Source organism: Perca flavescens, chromosome 5 (assembly GCF_004354835.1).
Source record: "Perca flavescens isolate YP-PL-M2 chromosome 5, PFLA_1.0, whole genome shotgun sequence".
Taxonomy (NCBI): domain Eukaryota; kingdom Metazoa; phylum Chordata; class Actinopteri; order Perciformes; family Percidae; genus Perca; species Perca flavescens.
The window spans coordinates 27,796,347-27,815,591 of record NC_041335.1 but is presented as its reverse complement, the minus strand read 5'-3'; the positions used below and the strand labels follow the sequence as shown (position 1 = coordinate 27,815,591).

Below are 19,245 nucleotides of genomic sequence, written 5' to 3'. Positions count from 1 at the left end.
AAAAAACACTTACAGACTAGAATCCTTTAGGCTCAAAATGACTCAAAAATTTGATTAAAATATGACGTGGGTGACTGGTTTTTGAACTGAAAAGCCAAACAGAATTGAAATAGAATCCACTGTAGATAATAAAGGTTGTATGATTAGGAATGTACATTTTGACAGATAAAAAAAAAAAACAACCTTAACTTATAGTGTCAGACAGTACAAAGAATATTGAAAACGTTAAAAATACTAGCTTGAAAATATAATTTAATGAATTTGGCCCGTGTGTATATTTTACAACCTTCCCTTTTTTTTTTTTTTCGTAAAGCACAGACATAGCTTTAGTGAGAGCTGACAAGAGTTTATCAGACGAGTGTCAACTGTTGCAGCACCAGGTGTCACCTCCGTGTCATCCCAGATTCTATCCGGTAACGTCTTTGTTTGCTGCGAGATGAAGAGGTGCAGTTCGAGGTAGCATCTTGACACACTTGTCTCGGTTCACACTGTGGAAAGCTTCGATCCATTTTAACATGGAAAGTACCACACAGCAGTTTGTGTAAGGATATCGGTATAAAGTCAGCACTAGACAGTTTATTAAGAGGCTAAAAAAAAAAAAGATTTACCTGGAGACAGTGCACCTGTGTGTCTGAGGCACACTGTATACCTGAATGAGTGATATGATGTTGATAATGTATATGCCTGAAGGCTGTGGAACAATAACTATTGCACTTTATATTACAATATACAGTACATACACATGTATAAATAATACTTCAACATTACAATAGGAATTATTGCATTTGCAGATGTAACTGTTCAATATTTCTGTACAGATCTCTTTTGAACGTTTTAGGTTTTTGCAAAATCGGGTTAGCAGACCGTGAAGAAAATATGATACAACATGGTCTGAGAGATGACAGAGTGAGACGTTCATATTACTTTCTTCCAAAGGGGAGGGGTGTTGTTCACGTCTTGTATCGCACAAACAAGTCTCTGAAAGAGAAGCTAATAATTGTTTTCCATAGGCTGATTAGTGCTAAAAGTCTTATCTCTGCATTTTCAATGGGCCTTCTTTCTCTGGCGCCCCCTCCTGTTTCTGCAGTCCAAGCATATTTTGCAGAGAGAAAATAGAGGGGGGGTCTGTTGTTCTGGAAACCACAGAAGCTTTAGTCTCCCCCGCCTCGTCCACCCTCCTCCATGCAGTCACTACTTTGAGGATTGTTCCCGGCCCTTCCTCAGGGCCCTATAAGAAGCACACGGGTCCGACCTCGAGGTGATAGCGTGCGCCAGGTTCTGTGGTCGGCAGGTTGTACACATCAACGATGGGGAGTAAGTTTGGGTCCTGGGTCTGAAAGATGAAGTGGGTCTGATGCCAGCGGCCGTCTTTGATCTGAAAGTGAAGGATGTGTTAGGTTTTGAGAGAGTTTTATGGAGTTACATGCAAGACCCCACAAACTCTTTATGCAGTGTTTCCTCTATGTTGATTTGACCGTGGCGGCCCCCCACGGCAACATTTCTGCCCACCACGGTATCAGAAATAGGGCTGCATTGTTAGAGTGCATGTCGGAGAATAGCGCGGTCACTCGGCAGAAAAAGGGAGAAAGGAAAAAGATACGCAGTCCAGATGATAAGCCAGTTGAGATCGTGTGTGTACGTCGTATAACTTATGTTGTCAGTTCATTTAAGCCTGGTCTTGCAAATTTAAATTAAGTTAACTGGTGATTTTCATTGTTTGTAGTTTTCACCTGCGAGCTAAATTGCAAGTGGCTGTTGATTCAATATAATAGTGATTGCTCACGTTTGTATTTTAGGTTTGGACCTGCCCCCACTGCTAAAAAAAAATACTAAAGGAAACACTGTTATGTATTGTTACAGAACGTAACTCTAAAATCCTAAATTGTTGTTTACATTTCTTGCTGTGTACAAAGTAAACAAGATAGAATGTGTTAATTGTAATTAGTGAGCTTTACAAGTGCTGCTGGTAGGTGGACCTTTTTCAAATTTGGACCAAGCCAGGCTAGCTGTTTCCTCTTGCTTCCTGTCGTTGCTAAGCTAACTGCTTCCTGGCTTCAGCTCCATACTTAAAGGTTCCCTGTGAAGTTTTTTTTTTTTAAGATTATTTTTGGGGCTTTTCTGCCTTTTAATTTTTGACAGGACAGCTAGGTGAGAAAGGGGAGAGAGAGGGGGAAGACGTGCAGGAAATTGTCACAGGTTGGACTCGAACCCTGGACCTCTGCGACGGGGCATAAACCTCTCAGTACATGTGCGCCTGCTCCACCACTGAATCAACCCGGCCACGTTCCCTGTGACGTTGTTGACCTGGAGCTGTTTTTCTATGTATCGGTTTTGTTACTGCTATCAAGTAAACATGGATGTAAACAATGCTGGATTTTGAATATAAAAAAGGATTATGAGAAAGGAAATGCCTTTTAATATGTTTGTTAGACTTTGTTTTGGTGGGTAACACTGAATGTAGACTTAACTTTGTTCACAAGAAAACTCCACAGGGCATGACATGAGATTGGTATTGATCTTCTCATCTAACTCTCAGCAAGAAAGCAAATGTATTTCCCCAAATGTTGAACTATTCCTTTAAGGATATGTAGATTTTGGATGAAAGGGGTGACTTCTGCATAACCCTTCACATAGAAGTTCTACTTTGAATCCACGCCAAAAAAGTAGCGGTGCTTACCCAGCAGTCGTCCCTGGGTATGAGCGGCTCCAGGAGGTCTCCTGGCTGAATCTTCTCCCCTCTCCAGGCCCTGAAGCTCACGGCCCCCGCTGAATGTTGCAGGGAGGGTCCTGCTGCCCACACTGGTGTGTTGAGGCAATGGATGGTGATGTGCTGCACAGCCTCGGTGCTCAAAAGGTGGATGAAGTTCATCTGGATACGACCCACTCCTATCTCCAACTATAAAGCAAGAATTTGTGTTTCTCAAATATTCATAATTTAGAAATAAGGCTGTTGTAATGATACAGTTTGTTCACAAAAATCCTGATGTAAACATGAATAACTTAGTTGGTGGCAAGTATTACTCTACATCTTTGTTACAAATTGTTCCTTCAATTATGCTTGTCCCCATTATGGCATTTAGAGTTTATGCAGGCATTGAGTCTGTCTGTATTTGTGTTCTTGTGTGTGCTGTGATGTTTTGTTGCTAAACAAAAGAATAATAGGGAGAGATTAAGATCCTAGAGGTATTTGCCAACGGAGTGTGCATTGATAGGGTCTTGGTCAACAGGACTGAAGAGGACAGTTTACCCCAAAAATAAAAAAAAAATACTTATTTTTCGTTTTACCTGTAGTGCTTTATTAATTTATCAAATCTAGATTTTTTTAGTACGAGTTGGCAAGTGTTGAAGATATCGGCCATACAGATGTCTGTCTTCTCTCGAATATTATGGAACCAGATGGAACTCGGCTTGTGGTACTTAAAGGTCCAATGTGTAGGAATTTCTCCCATCTAGCGTTCAGATCATATATCGCAATCAACTCTCTCGCACCACAAAGTCTGTATTACAGCTACGGTAGCCTTCACGCTTCAAAAAGCCGGTCTCTTGCTCTTTTCGATATACTTTTTTTTTTTCTGGGTGAAGAAGAAGACTTCTGTTTCTGAAATTTGGATTTTGAACATGTGTGGTCCTTCTTCAAACTTGCCGGGGCTGGGAAGCTACGACCCATTAGCAGCATTAGCAGCACCTGTGAGTTTATCATGTGACAGCGAAAGGCGGAGCAGTATGTCCTGTATGTCCCTTACCGGCTAATATATTTCAAGATGGTGCATGAATATGGAGTGTCTACCCCAGTTCATAAAAATGTAAAATTTCAAGCCAAAAAGAATACTTAGTTGATGGTGGTGGTAAATATTAATGAAAAAGGACAAGTTTGTGAACGGGCAACACAGATTTTGATAATGAAGAACTAAACCCATTACACTGGACTTTTTACAGTATAGTTAGCGAGTGTAGTTCGGTAGAAGGAAAATAGTTCCTTACAACCAGCTCCGTGGATTATCTTGAGTTACAGGGGCATTACTTCTGGAAAGACACTGCTGTTGATGTATTCAAATAAATATATATTTGTTGGTGCTTTAAGCACCACGAGCCGAGTGTCATCTAGCTCCATAATATTTAAAAGAAGACAGAAATCTCACGGACGATATCTTCAACACTGGGCAACTCATACCAAAACCATCTAGATTGATAAATAGCACTACAGGTAAGAGGAAACAAATTGATTTTTAATTTTGGGGGTGAACTGTCCCTTTAATAATTAAAAAGAGCTCCATTTTATAGTATGGAGCCAGAAAATGAACAGCTGTGTCCCTTAAATTTTAACATGAACAACATTAAATTCTAAGCTTCTCTACTTGAGAAATCCTTTGAGAACTTTCACTACTTGCACACACAAGCAGTCATGCATTTGATATTCATCCACATAAGCTCCTGAAGTGATATGAATTTACATTTCACTGGGGGGGGGTTGTCTAGGTGAAGCAAATGGCTAGATATAGAAGTGATCCGAACCTTGGATACTGTGATAGGTTTCAGGCAAGTCTGTCCTCCGCCAGTGAAGTTGCACGACACCTCAATAGTGTCAGCAGCGCAGCCAAGGTTAGGGTCGATCCAGTAGGTGCCTGTCAAAGAGTAGCAGCAGAGGAGGAAACCGCTCTTAATTAAGATTAGATTAGAATGGATAGGTGCACAGAAATGACCAAGCAGTTTAAATGTCTCCTCACCATCGTACATCCTCTGTTCACAGTTGTACAGGTCTCGGCAGATTCGTGCAGGGTTGTCACGGGTTCCCAGCGGGTTCTTGAGACTCTGGATCAGAGTGCTGAGATGCTGCAAGGTCTTGAAGATCTCTGTGCTCTGGTCTAACATTGGCAGGTCCATGCTCTGATAGTTCTGCTTTGGACATAAATATTGGCTTAATTGAACCCAATTTATTTTTTATTCTCTTTTAGATTAGAAAACTTTTTTGACAGACTTAAGTTGGATCTCTAACTTGCTCAAGTTCATACAGACTCAGTGAGATGAATAATACCCACTAGGACCCAACAATCAACAGTGAATCTTTGCAAAGAGCATAGTTTCCTTCAAAACTAACCTCTGGCCTGAGTGAAGCATGGGAATCGATGAGGACTTGAAAGGCAGCACCAAGAGCCTCGTTTCTCTACCAAAAGAAGACAGCAAGGCAATAAGGTAACCCCAACCATGGTCATTTTTTACTTTTCAGTTGGTACTATAACATTTCATCATTCCCAAAACTCAGACTTGACAATAAAGAGAAACATACTTACAAGTGAGAGGGCAGAGCTGGGAAGACCCTGAAACCCAAAGAGAGAAGCGTGTCTTGCATGCACCAAGTATACTGACAAACTTCTGTTTGTTTTTCTTGTTGGCACTTTTGTAGCAACAGCCACTCGGTGTATTCAGAAAACAGTTCTGTACATCCTAATATCCACTGTTGGTGGTGGGTTCTTTCATTCTCATTTAATATGCAGATATGCACAGAAACAATCATGAATGCACAGGAAATGAGGCAGAGAAGAAGAGCCGCTGGCTAACATCTGTTTGAATCAGATCACAGTGGAAAACAAGCAGAACTGTAACTTGTTACATTCTCTAAATAACACTTGATATGCTCACAGTGTAACTAGGGAGTTTTTGCTCTTCAAATGATTTTCCTGCAGACTAGATGCTGCACTCACAGCTGACGAATGAACAATATGAAACACTTTTTTTGCATTGCTTTTATGAATACTCCGTAGAGTCAAAACACTTCTGTTCTGTGCATTCTAAATCAGTGTTTCCAGTCTTTTTTTTTTTTTTTTTTTTTTTTTCTTTGAAAGTTTGCTCTCCTTGATCTTGATTTCTGGAAAATGCCTGAAGAACCCTTTTTAACCTGCATAATTATGTGTTTAGACACTGACATCTAGATTGAATTAGGACAAAAAGGGAAATGTGTCACTTATACAACATGACAACTTACTGGTGGTCCAGGTGGTCCACGAGGGCCACGGAGTCCCTGAAAAATTTAATCACCACATTAGCCTTCAAATTATTTAGAACTTGGCCTTTATAGAAGATGATAAAAGAGTTAATTCATTTTCTAGTACTGGGCAGACCACAGGCCTGTGCAAAGAAGAATGATTAAGCTACAGAGAGAGGTGAATAATTACTCACCCTTGGTCCTTGTAACCCCTATTGGAGATGAAAGAAAAAGTAATAAATATTCACGACAGGACAATTCCCCAATAATAGAACGAGTTTGAGAGCAAACCACACCACCATCTTTGTGCTACCAACTCAATAGACGGTCTTTATGTACTGTATGTTGAATTGCCCTCTTGCTTCTATGCAAGCCTACACTCAGAAATCTTATTTTTACACAGCAAATCTTATTTTCACACAGCAAACTCATACATAAATGTTTCCATTTTAGGAGTGAGCTTGTGAAATATGCCTGTGTATGAGTGCTCAACAAACCTCTTAAAAAGCTTGAGATGAGCATGCAGCCAACATTTATCACCCTGACAAGAATTCCACAGCAGCTAAGTGTCACTGTGAGTGGAACAACAAACAATGGAGCACAATAGGAAATGAAAAGTGCTGAGGGCAAAGGAGGCTGAGTGGTATGCCGTCTCCATACTAAGTATCCTATTCTGTGCTCACAGTACAGACAGAAAAGGATTCATCAAAACAGCGCCACGCACCGTCTCCCCCCGACTTCCTTTGTCACCCCGGGGTCCCTGATGGAAAGAAAGGAGACAGCGAATCACTCCATCAGTGCCAAAAAGCAGAGAGAAGTCACATAAACCCTGGCAGATAGGATGAGATATGAGGTACATACAGGATGACCGCTGGGGCCAATGATGCCAATGGGGCCCGAAGCTCCCTCCATACCCTGGAAAGTAAAGACATGTTAGGGACTGATGACACATATGATGGAGCACTACTTATTTTTCATTGGAAGCGTCCACTTTGGGAGAGTTCAGTGCACTGGCATTGGCTGAAAGACTGCACCAAGTTACTAAACAATCATTAATCTTCATCTTACCAACAAACCACGTGGTCCTTTTGGTCCCTGTATCCCTGCTTGGCCAGTGTCTCCCAGGGGTCCCTAGAAAGACAAATATTTGTAATTTATAATGGTAATTATATGGTAGGTTTAAAGGCTAAACCGGTATTGAATAATTAATTACTTTTGTTGACCTCTATTAGTAACAATTTCAACCCATTTTTCTGCAGTTAGCCAGTGGCACCCACCATCTTAAATGCTAAAACAGAGCATAATACCACACAATAGTACCACAACAGAAACTCACATCTGAAGTTTGATTAATGTAATAATTCCAAGTGGAAAAGTTTGATAAGAAACTACTCTAAACAACTTCATCTCTCTTTATTTGGAAATAGGTCAGTATTGTTGCCGTTACGCGATTACAGCCATATAAAATCACTCCAGGACTTGAGATGTCTGGACACTTTGTTTCCGAGCCTGCGCTTTGATCTGATGACTTAACTCTAATTATCCTTACTCATTACTTCTGAGTTAGAACAATTACTCTAAACTCCACTGAAACCTAAAACAAAGCTCATCTGCTTCACACTCTCGTTCAACTCCCGCAGTAGGAAAATATCCAAGATCACCCTCAGGGTTTTAAATTAAAGAGTGAGACTCCAGGAAAGCCTGTTCTGTTTCTTCAGCTGGCAATAATCTATAGTGCAGCATTGCTGTAAGTAAAGCAGACTTATGGTGTAGCAGATGTCATCCTGGGGCATGTTACAGTAATACATAACAGCTTTTATATACATTTTTTACTGAAGACAATATAATGTAATGTACCTCCAGATAATTTTAGACGTTCAAACTTCACTAAAGTACTTCAACCCAAAGGTGAGTTAAACCCAGAAATGACTTTTTGGGTAATTTTACTGTCTCAGAGTTATATCATTAGTCTGGCCTAAGAGATAAGAACTTTGTTCATGCTGGAAAACTTTAACCTTATAGGTCTGACAGTCATCATTTTGATTGTGAATGGAGCTTGATAGGTGCACACATACCTTTGGTCCAAACAGGCCCAACACCCCTGGAAATCCTTGTTCACCAGTATCCCCCTGGTAATCAAAGGGCAGAAAGTATGGTAATCTTCATCACTGAACAAGCAAAAAATTTGTCATGTAAAGTAAATGTATTTGACAAATCAGTGCTCACTGGTTGCCCTGTAAGTCCCTGGTCGCCTCTTTTTCCTGGCAATCCCATCCCGCCGATAGAGCCTTTTTCCCCTGATGCACCAGTTTGGCCTGGAAGACCCCTCTCACCCTGGAGAACACACACAAACACACGTAAACACATGCACCTCCTCCACACATTCCACCCAGTAACCTCTGAACAGACACCCAAACTAAATTGCACCACTGCAAAGAACTGAACCCATATCTCAACTGTGCTGGTGCCTTTTCCCCTACATGACTATGGTGACCCTTAAAATCTGTTTTGAAAGTTTCATTATCACAAGATGCAGTAGAACTACAGTTTACCTTATAACAAACTGTCCAAATCCAATAAATGTTTGGATGTAGATGACCAACATGTGACCAAATCAGAATGCAACTTTATTCCCTAACCATGAGCAGTGAGGTGACAAATTGCCTGATATCAACAAATAAAGCCTCTCTGTGTTGCTCACAGTCATGCACATGTGAATTTAATCTTATATTGGCAAAGCCATGCAAATTAAGACTGTGCCAACTCATATAATATTTACAACACTAACTTCCTAAAAGTATTTATTTGAATATGAGGTCTTTAGAGATGTGGTTTAAATACTCTGTGCAGAGTTTGGCATTTGAGATCAGAAAACACTCTAAACATTAAGGCAGCACTGTGGCGCCAAGGGAGACAACCCTGGCAGATTAAAGCTGAGTTGGCAATTTCCACTTGATATTGGCAATAAAATTTCCCGCATTTTGAGATATAAAAAGAGCTTGTGCTATAGACTAACATTAAGTTCTTTGTGAATAAGATCAAGACTTTCTAAGCTTACTCTCTAAGCTCAAGCAAGTTAAGTGAAGAAGAAACATTACAAATTGTCCACCCATCATTCTCACCTTTTGTCCAAAGGAGCCTTGACTTCCAGGAAGCCCTGTCACACCAGTTGTACCCTGCTGCCCAGGTTTGCCAGGTAAGCCCACTTCCCCATCTTCTCCCTGCTCCCCCTAAACACACAATATGGTTGGTGAACAATAATGAGAGCTGGTTTTGGGATCATTGGATTTTGTATTTGACCGGTGCACCACTGACAGCGTCCTCACCTTGACACCTTTATTTCCATCTTTACCAGGCAGCCCATCCATGCCAGGTAGGCCCTCAATTCCCTCCCTGCCAACAACTCCCCGTGGGCCAAGAGGACCCTCTGGACCCTTGGAAAAGACAATCGGAAATGTTTACGTCAAAGCTTGCATTGGTTTTAAATAGTATCATGTAGCTCGACTGTGAGTTATGTCTGATTTTATAGTAAGACATGTAATGCATCCAACTCACTGGTGGTCCTTTGGTCCCAGATGCGCCTCTCGCCCCTGATTTTCCTTTCTGACCCTGGCGCATAAAAAGTTCATGTTCTACAGTTCTGACATGGTTGCACGGCAGAAAATACAGTCCAATAATATTGCGTGAAGTAATTGAGTTTTCTAATATAAAAAAAAATCATGCCACTATTATTTATGTCCTTACTTGGTCACCTTTGGATCCTTTCAGCCCTGCTTGTCCCTTTGGTCCAGGATGTCCCTAAAACAATAATTACTGTTTGATTTGAATTACACCGATTGTGTTTGGACAATTTGACAAACTGTCTATATATCGGAGTTTTACATTTTAAGAGACATAAATAAGATACTTACAGGAAGCCCTGGGCCACCAGCTTCACCTCTCTTTCCATCAACACCTATTTGACCCTGAAAAACATATTTTTCTGCATTTCAATGTAAAGAACATCACTTATTAACTAATTGACACTATACCTGCAGAACAGAGCAAACAACGTGCCGGTTTTCTAAAGTGACTTACAATGTGTCCGAGGTCACCTGGCTCTCCTCTCTCTCCTCTGTTTCCAGGAGGACCCTGGGTTAACATGGAAACAAAATGATGAAACAATCCCGACCACCACTAACAAACGACACAGGACAAACGGGTAGGTGTAAGAAACTCACTCTGTCACCTTGGGGACCTGGCTGACCTTCTACCTTGCTGTCGTCTCCCTGTTCACCCTAAACAGGCGATATATAGACACAGACAAACAACCACAATCAATGGAGTTTCCCTTGAAACCCAATGGTCTGTGCAAAACCAACGCATGTTTTGGTTGAAAGAGTACAACAATGGAAACTCATTGCCCGCTCTCTTTATGAATGGCAAATCATTTCATGCGCTATTAGCCACAATGATCCCATTTCACATAAATGGAGCCAATGTCTGTTTCAGGGTCTATGGGAATCATTAAACAATAACCACGGATGTGTGTATGATTTTAATAGTTATGTGTGGTGCATGTGTCAAATAAAATACATAAATGAAGATCCCAACAGGCATCTAAAAGAATAATAATAATTAGTGATGGCCAGAGGCCGAGCAAAACTGACACGAATGCAAGCAATATAATGTAGCATGCATGCTTTTAATATACCTGTGATAAAGCTCTGTATTTATCCGCAGCATGTTTTAGTGCCAGGGTTACCTGGCTCTATCAATTGACAATCATACATATTTCAACGACCCGTGTGATAGCATGAAATTGTTTTAATTAGAATACAAGCACAGCCATTATTTTGTGGATATTGGCAAAAGAAAATAACAAATATCCATATGGCTCCTGCCCAGGGACTACAAAAAATGTGAATTAGCGCCTGACTAAACTCTAGTACAGTGTGTTCTATTGTGTGCTGCTCATGTCAAATAAACACAAATTATGGTGCTAATATGCCCCAAATCATAAGCAGACAAGTTGCTTGGCTAATTATATGCATTTGACAGCACTGAGTTAATTGAATGTGTCCTAGTTCACATCATGGATCTATTGGATCTAATTAGGGTGACTTTAGGAATACTGGAAGGACAACAAGACAGACAGAGGGTGCACTAATTAGGGACACAACTGAAGTACCAATGCAAAAACGGACCACTAAGACAACGAGTTGCCTGATAGTTTTACATTGTTATGTAATGCAACCATTACAGGCCTGCAGAGCTCTAGACACAATCAAAGTGCAGACAGCTATTAGGGACAGCATGTAAATGTGGTTATGTACCTTTTCACCTTTTGGCCCAGGAGGTCCCAGGGGGCCCTGCATTCCCATGTGACCCTATAACAAGAAAAGGAGTTTGTGACTGTAACTTTCACCCGCAATTTACTGTGTGAAATATTACATTTGTTATGTAGAGAAACACATGGAGGTGAGGTAGTCCAGGTCATCTTTTATTGCCATGGAGAATGCAATTTTGTGATTCATTAGTCAAGTTGTAGTTATGTATGTCAGCAATTTGATTACACTCGTCTTACAGTCGTCTTAAATCTGCAATGAACAATTTTTTATCCTCAATCTACTATGTGCATACACAGGTAATAACCAGTAATATTGCTATTCATCATTGGTTTTGTACAAGCAATAAGAGAAAGTTTGTTTTAAAAAAATGAAAAGCTTCTTCACCACCCCAATCTTTTAACTGGCATGTCTTCTTTGTTGTTATGGGTAGTTAGAAGAGAGGTACATATAGGTAGCTGCTGGCATAAAAGGCTTGCTAGAAAAAGCTGCATCACTCTATCATCACTATTTGTTTGCTTGTATTTGTTTGTATGGCCTCCAGAGAACATTACTAAGTTGTTTTGATGTTTACTTTTTGCCTTGTATTGGTCAAAGATAAGACAAAAAAATCATTAAAAATGTATAAGGTTATACCTCTATCCACAATGCCATTAATCAAGATAATTAAATTGTATTGTTTATCACACAGACAGACAGACAGACAATAGAGTAGAGGATTCCCCCGACTGTGGAGTGAAGAGGAAGAACAAAACACCAACAAATGAGATTCAGCCTGTGATTCATCAACACCAGAACAATGCAAGCACAGTATCTACTCGCAAGCCAATAGTGTCATTCAATAATGTTCTGTATGAAATATAAACCCTGATGAAACACCTTACAAAAATCAATCCAGGCTTGCTTGTGAGTAACTAAGCATTTCTTGGTGTAAAAATTTTGAAATAATATCAAGAGAAAATCCCACACACTAAATGGACCCCAAACTGATTCCCTGAAAACAGCTATGATGTTTTCACATTGCGGGCCCTATCTGCACTCAGCGCAATTGTCTTTGTACACCGACGCATGCATCATTCCTATTTTGCACCCGACGCACAGCGGACTTTTCCCTCCACAGATGCACGTTGGTAAATTAGGGAATGTATTTGCACTCCCGGGGGAGGGGGAGGTTCGGCAAAAAGAGGAAGCGTGTTCAGGCGCAAACGTTCCCTGGTGCTATTTTGCAGTTTCAGAAAACAATTCCGCCACAGACCAGGAAAAACCTGGTCTAAAGTCAGTAGCGCTAGTCTAAAGTCAGTGGCACGTTATTCAGATGCTATTTTAGGGGCGCATGCTTGGCCATAATGTAGCGTGTGCATAACGCGCAAACACTTTGCTTCTCTCATCTACACGGACGTAGCAGTTTCCATTTTTGCAAACCATACATAATTACAAGGAAAAATATTCCTGAAAATGCGCTTCACGTGTTTGGATAGATCAGGAGGCACTTTACAGTACAGTCCTCAAAAAGTCGCAGCATTCTTTGTTTCTTGTTGTGTTTTACACAACATTTCCATGAATCATGGATGTGTTGATGACATAAATGAGTAAATATTAGAGGGTTTAAGGAGACGTGATGTTGAACTACGGTGGGATTGGACACTCCGGCGGGATCTGGTCCGGGAGTGGCAATGCGCTCCTGGAGTGGGTGGACGGAGATGGAGTGGGGGGGAGGAGGAAGGGGCACAACAGGAGCAGGTGGTGCGTTTGGAGGCCCACGCTCCATGGCTGCAGCAATCCTCTCCAGACTTGAGGAGATGCGCCTGAGAGGCCGCAGCGACATCGCCACCCGGTCAAGACGGTCATTTATTACTTTGCCGCATCCCAGACAGCTCCCGCTGGCGTGCGCCAGGCAAATCCACCGTCATAATAGCAATCCGCCATGGAACATGCACGTCTGCTCTTAAAGGGAATGTGAGATGACGCTCTCATTGGTTTATTGCACGTTACACCCAAACCAAACCTAGCTACTTCAGACCAACACATTTAAGATTTGCGTCGGGCGCAAAAGTCATTTATCCCGCCGGCATAATAGCAACAGAGATCCGCCCACAAACCTACTTGCGTTTCACGTTTGATACTTGCGTTTCAGATCGTTAAAATAGGGCCCAAATCTTCATCAGGTAACTTACCTGACCTGTCAACCTACTTGTATTTGTTTTTTTACCTACACACCCCTGATTATATTGTGCATAGACTACTATGTGGCATAAAAATAGAAATATAAAAAGCTTTCTTTCCATACAATAAATTAAATATAAATAGAGAAAGAAGGCCTTTCTTTCAAATGCTTAATAATGTTGATTGTCACTTTTTTTTTTACATTTATGAATAGACAGATTAAAGCCTTTTGTAAGGTTTTGGAAGTGCTGTAGGTCCCTCACTTTCATAACATCCTGCAATGAAATGCATTATTTCATCAATGTGCTTACCTCGTAACCTGATATGCCTGGATCTCCTTGTTGGCCCATTCTCCCCGGGGCACCCTGGGGAAATGTATGTATTTAGCCCACATCCACCAACAACCAAGCAAGTCCTTTAAACCATCTGTGGATGTCTTACCACTGGCCCGATGGTTCCTCTCGTCCCCTTCTGTCCGACAAACCCCATTACTCCCCGCTCACCAGTTGGCCCAGTCTCACCCAGGTGGCCTTGGTGACCCTTGCTCCCCTGGAGAGAGGCCATCAATGATCAGGTATGCAGTGAGAGTGCAAACTTCCCCAAACAGTTGTATGGGTAGTTTGACAATTGAAACATTTAACACTGAAAGTCAATTTGATGAGCACTTCCAAAGTCAAGCATATGTAGGTTGTGGACCACTGCAGCAGAGAACCACTTGTACAAGGCAGTAAATTGAGAGACATCCCAGAGTAAAAGGTCTACTGAAGCCCCAAGTAAGCGAACTGACAAACCTTTTCTCCTAGTTTTCCTCTTTCACCAATTTTGCCAGGTTTACCCTCCTGACCCTGGTAGAAGAAAATCGAACAGGGCTGTAAGTTGACAAAAAAGAACCGTCTTTGTTTGGGAATTGAATTAAATTTGGAGTTGGCTGCTGAGACACTCACCCTTACACCAACCAGTCCGGGAGATCCAAGAGGTCCTTCTTTTCCTTTTACACCGATTTCCCCCCTGTCTCCTATAGTGCCTTCTTGACCAGCATCCCCCTTGTCCCCCTGAGAAGAGTAGTACAAGTCCAATGAAAATAATATAATATATATATTATTTATATAATATAAATAAAATATTCAGACTGTAACAATCATTATTTATATCTAATAAAAACTGTTCACAAGTCAAAAATAGTAAATACATAAATGACAAACAACCTTCACTTAATGTAATATATCAATGTAAGGTCTGTCTTACAGGTTTCCATGATATTCCACATTATCAAATGACCCACTGTCTGCAGAAAGGTTATTCAAAGCCTGGGGTTCCACAACGATGAAGCAACGGAGCTCGGCCCCCCATATTCCCCCATGAATTTTGATAGTGGAACAGTCAGTAAAGGCCTGATCCGATGATTGCAGAGTCCTGCCTGTCGAGTATGGTGTTAAGAGTCTACCAGTTTTAGCAGCAGCAGTAGGTTGTGAATAAAAACTTAAATGTGATCTAGTATTCACGCGCCGTAAAGACGTGAGGCCAGAACAGTGGAGATCTGAGCTCTACAGCGGGCTTCACATAAAAGTCTTGAGGCAGCGTTCTGAACTAGCTGCAGTTCATACAGTGTCAGCTTAGACATGTAAACAGAGATTTACAGTAGTTTAGACAGTGTGACACAAAAGCATTTATTAGTGAGACACAACAAGCTATAGTTTGGAAATATTTCTAAGATGGAAAAAAAAAAGAATGTTGGCCAAACAACACTTCATAGCAGACAAGCAGTTTTGTATACGGCTAACACGTCCAACTGACATAGATTAGTTCAAAGGAAACGTATAGCAAGGCCCGTCTGTGTAACACAAGAGTAGGAAACAAGACCCAAAAGGATAATGGTCTGTCCAAGTGGAAACATTTGAATAAAAAAAACAAGACTGGACAGAGAATTCAGCCCTTTGGAACATGAATGCATGAATAAAAGAAGCAGAAGTAGAAAGATAATTTCATACAGAAGCTGAGAAACACCTGTCGGGAAGACAGGATAAAGACCAACGCAGTGTGGTCCCACCTACTGAATATTCTAGTGAACAGCATGAAGTCTACAACACATGGACAAACCTGTAGTTCGATTTTCTGTTAAGATATGGTTTTAGTTTTGACTTCACATTAAATTCTCAGTAGCTTCTGCTGTATTCCAAGTCCTGTATCCAAAATCCACCTTGTTTCTTCAACTTGTTCTCCCTCTTTCTCCCCATTTCCTGGTCACCCTGCTTAACCTAGGCAGCCTACTGATTCGATCCCAATAAACAAATATGGCTTCTCTCTGAAGCAGCTGATAATGCAGATATACAGTAAAACAGGCTTTTGCTATTTGGTAAGACCCACTTGACACTACGCCTGGAAACAAGAATTAGGTATTGAATTAGCTACAGACTGCTGAGAGGAGGCAGTCAAAATAATGTAAAAAATCCTCCAATTATATGTTGAATTTCTATTTTAAATTGCACAGAGTAATACAACAATGAACCATAACAATGCACTGATTTTCATTTCCCTAATAGTTAACAACACAAGCTGCAAATCCCTTTTGAGCTGCCGTTTTCCATCAAGGAGCTGCACTGTGGCCAAGCACCCCTCAAAGTAGGTTACTCTCCAAACTAACAGAAAATGTCCTGTAGAGCTGAATAGACTCTCAGGTTGAGTCTATTCTAATCCTCAGTGTTCTCTGTGCTCACAGTTTACCACTTTCTCTAAGCCAAATGGTGTTTGTGGGTCTGTCAGCCATACATTCAGTAGTCTGGTTCTGCTGAATAGGCGGACTCTCTGTGCTCTCCATCTTTTTTTTTTTCTGTCACAGTACTTGCCAGAATTTAAAGCTTTTAAAATAGCCCCACTATCTGTCTTCACTAAGCGTCAACACAATGCGGCTCCAACTGTACAAAGGCCAATACCTCACAAACAATAGTCGACTGGCCCTAATTACAATAAGCTGCTACAGTAAACTGGAGAGTTCGCTGAGTTCACAGACATATAGGAATCAGGAGAGAATGAATCCATAGTTATTGACAGCAATTTGATTACAGGCCAAAGTCTTGAAGCAATGTTTTACATTTACTGTGGGCCTTCACACTAAAAAATATTTGGCTTGTTAAAGTTATGAATAAATCAAATTTTAAGTTACAGTATGTCTTATATTTTTTAACTTGCCTTGGCTCCATCAGGTCCACTCTGTCCAGCCTCCCCATCAATGCCTGGCTCACCCTGATAGACACATCATAAAAATATTATGGCTGCAATATATTTTAGTGTTGTGATCACATGAAACAAAAACAAATGCGTAGCAAGTCAAACTGGCAAATTGGCAAAACTGTATTTACGTACAATTTAAAAACAAATGTACCACTTGGTTTACTTTGTGTTGCAGGTTACATATCTACTTAAATATGTTTGAGGGTTTGCCGAAATAAATCAAGTGCACTTTAACTCATTAAGACTCTACAGAAAGAAAACATGAGATACTCACTCTCTGGCCAATCAAACCCTGCTCCCCGATGTTGCCAGGTAGACCGATTGCACCCTGTCAGAAAAAAGAAGCATGATGGTTATGTCATTGGTGAAGTGTTGTATCTCTTGATGTATAGCCTTTGCTTCCACCATGGTTGTTTTTTGAGTACAATTTTTTGTAGTAGTTTTTATTTGATTTCCACCTAGGTAGGTAAGAATAGCCTTTCTCAGTTTTACATTGCCAAGATTTCAGCCAATAGCAAAACTGGAGAAGTTGATTTCTGATTGCCTGTTTTGTTTCCAATACAACTGCTAGTAGGATTTCCAATGCCTAGGTAAGTAGAAGCACTGGGAGAATAGCATTAAAGAGCTCATATTATGCTAATTTTTAGGATAATAACTTCATTTAGATGTTTTACCAGAATAGGTTTACATGGTTTAATTTTTAAAAAAACACCGTATTTTTGTCGTACTGAACATTGCTGCAACTCCTCATTTCACCCTGTGTGTTGAGCTCTCTGCTTTAGCTACCAAGTGAGGCATCTCACTTCTGTTCCATCTTTGTTGGGAGTCGCACATGCGCAATAGCTAGGTAAGGACTACTAGCCAGTCAGAAGCAGAGTAGGGCAGGGCCTGACCATCAAGCTAGTGTGATCCAAAACATACCGCTTCAGCTGGTAACCTATGGTTTTGGCTCAGCCATACAACCTAGACTGGAGCAAGACGTTTCAGAGTAAGTTATTTCAATTTTAACAAATCAGTCTTTCAAACGTAACGTTTTAATTCAGCACTGTCTCCTGGACATGGCGATACAACTATCTGAACTCTTCGAGCCTCTGCTCTAACTAGCTTAGTTTGATGACGTACCACACTAGCAGCTAGGTGAACATTATAACGTGTGTTACAAAGTGACGCAGCGTTTGTCACAGAAGTAAAGGCCGGACTACAATAGAGCTGTTTGGAGCAGTTCATGAACATTGTTTTCTGTGGGAGATGGTAAACTCCCTTTAAGGGGGACTTTGGGCTTTTTCACTTTGTAAACCTATTACCGGTACATGCACACACACAAAAAAATATAACACAATAAAGGAAAGGGAAAAAGCCAAAAAGCATAATATGAGCACTTTACACGTAAGTAATTTATACAGTTTTGGTCACATACCTAGTTTCATGAACCTTCATGCAATTTAACTTAGCGATCTTGTTAGTTAGGTACCTAACTTCTAAGCCAACCTGCTTAGTAAACAGTAGTTACCTATCACTCTCCCAATGCTAGTAACAAATAACCCTGATAATAACTTCTGTACAAAACATAATTTCTGTGCGTTCTTTTCTTCTTTGACTCCCCCCACCCCAACCCCCCCATGGCCATAACCATTTCCTGCAGAAAAGGCTATTGTGATGTCATCATCTCACACACATGTTCATGGTGTGAAACACAAACACAGGTACACTTTCACCAGCCCGATATCTCAATAATCAACAGCATATCATCATCTTCACCTTCTCTCCAGGTTCACCAGACAGTCCTCTCTCTCCATCCTTCCCTGGCAGCCCCTGTCAACAACAGTGACAGCCTTTAGTATTCGGTGCTAACGTAAAAGTCTGTAGGAGTTTACACCAGCTGTGTGATCAAACTCACCCTCGGCCCCATCTCCCCCAGTGGCCCAATCGTTCCTGGTGGCCCTGTTGGTCCCTGCAGCGACAAAACAAAAGCACCAATAAAAAGGTTAGGAGTACTTTCTAATCTTGGACAAATGCTTCTGAAAGTGACAGGAAAGGAGGAAAATGTGAAAAGAAATAAGAACCAGGCAGAAAGTGTGGATTTGTGGAGATAAGTTAATCTGCAGGGCTAAGAACCTTCAAAACACTGAGCCAAAGATTCTGTAAATGATGGAAACAGGCCTGCTGTTATAGAGACCCATTCAGGCTACAATAAAGCTGCCTTTCCAGGAAGGGAATGCTGTAAATCAAATTGACTCGGATTGACTACTTCTCTGCTTGTGTCTGTGAGACTTGGACAGAATGAGAGAGAGAGGATTAGGTTGTAAAGGGCTTTTTGACCAGGATATAGGGTTTCTAGGAAGCACTGAATAAAAGGGTGATGCTAATAGGGTGTTTGTATGCAAAGGGAAAGAAGAAAGAAGAGATTACAGTAGGTGCTGGAGAGCCACAGGTAATTATACATAATGAGATACTATGGTGTCTGCCTTTAAAGGAACACGCCGACTTATTGGGAATTTAGCTTATTCACCGTAACCCCCAGAGTTAGACAAGTCGATACATACCCTT

At 40.9% G+C, this 19,245-nt stretch overlaps 1 protein-coding gene across 3 annotated transcripts in view; it reads right to left on the bottom strand.

Annotated features, from left to right (window-relative positions):
• Nucleotides 1-955: 955 nt before the first annotated feature.
• Nucleotides 956-19,245, bottom strand: part of col27a1b (collagen, type XXVII, alpha 1b) — a 68,811-nt gene continuing 50,521 nt past the window's right edge. For 2 of the 3 annotated variants that reach the window (XM_028577189.1, XM_028577191.1), the window contains 29 exons: nucleotides 18,596-18,649; nucleotides 18,457-18,510; nucleotides 16,973-17,026; nucleotides 16,657-16,710; nucleotides 14,415-14,522; nucleotides 14,262-14,315; nucleotides 13,912-14,019; nucleotides 13,782-13,835; nucleotides 11,296-11,349; nucleotides 10,201-10,257; nucleotides 10,058-10,111; nucleotides 9,892-9,945; nucleotides 9,725-9,778; nucleotides 9,536-9,589; nucleotides 9,307-9,414; nucleotides 9,103-9,210; nucleotides 8,207-8,314; nucleotides 8,056-8,109; nucleotides 7,049-7,111; nucleotides 6,842-6,895; nucleotides 6,705-6,740; nucleotides 6,175-6,192; nucleotides 5,981-6,016; nucleotides 5,289-5,315; nucleotides 5,096-5,161; nucleotides 4,725-4,896; nucleotides 4,513-4,622; nucleotides 2,678-2,896; nucleotides 956-1,375 (listed from right to left, as the gene is read on the bottom strand). In XM_028577189.1, the coding sequence (XP_028432990.1) occupies nucleotides 1,229-1,375; nucleotides 2,678-2,896; nucleotides 4,513-4,622; nucleotides 4,725-4,896; nucleotides 5,096-5,161; nucleotides 5,289-5,315; nucleotides 5,981-6,016; nucleotides 6,175-6,192; nucleotides 6,705-6,740; nucleotides 6,842-6,895; nucleotides 7,049-7,111; nucleotides 8,056-8,109; nucleotides 8,207-8,314; nucleotides 9,103-9,210; nucleotides 9,307-9,414; nucleotides 9,536-9,589; nucleotides 9,725-9,778; nucleotides 9,892-9,945; nucleotides 10,058-10,111; nucleotides 10,201-10,257; nucleotides 11,296-11,349; nucleotides 13,782-13,835; nucleotides 13,912-14,019; nucleotides 14,262-14,315; nucleotides 14,415-14,522; nucleotides 16,657-16,710; nucleotides 16,973-17,026; nucleotides 18,457-18,510; nucleotides 18,596-18,649 (2,193 nt within the window). In that variant the 3' untranslated portion in view covers nucleotides 956-1,228. The remainder of the gene's footprint in view (nucleotides 1,376-2,677; nucleotides 2,897-4,512; nucleotides 4,623-4,724; nucleotides 4,897-5,095; nucleotides 5,162-5,288; nucleotides 5,316-5,980; nucleotides 6,017-6,174; nucleotides 6,193-6,704; nucleotides 6,741-6,841; nucleotides 6,896-7,048; nucleotides 7,112-8,055; nucleotides 8,110-8,206; nucleotides 8,315-9,102; nucleotides 9,211-9,306; nucleotides 9,415-9,535; nucleotides 9,590-9,724; nucleotides 9,779-9,891; nucleotides 9,946-10,057; nucleotides 10,112-10,200; nucleotides 10,258-11,295; nucleotides 11,350-13,781; nucleotides 13,836-13,911; nucleotides 14,020-14,261; nucleotides 14,316-14,414; nucleotides 14,523-16,656; nucleotides 16,711-16,972; nucleotides 17,027-18,456; nucleotides 18,511-18,595; nucleotides 18,650-19,245) is intronic. The other variant, XM_028577190.1, reaches the window with a different exon arrangement.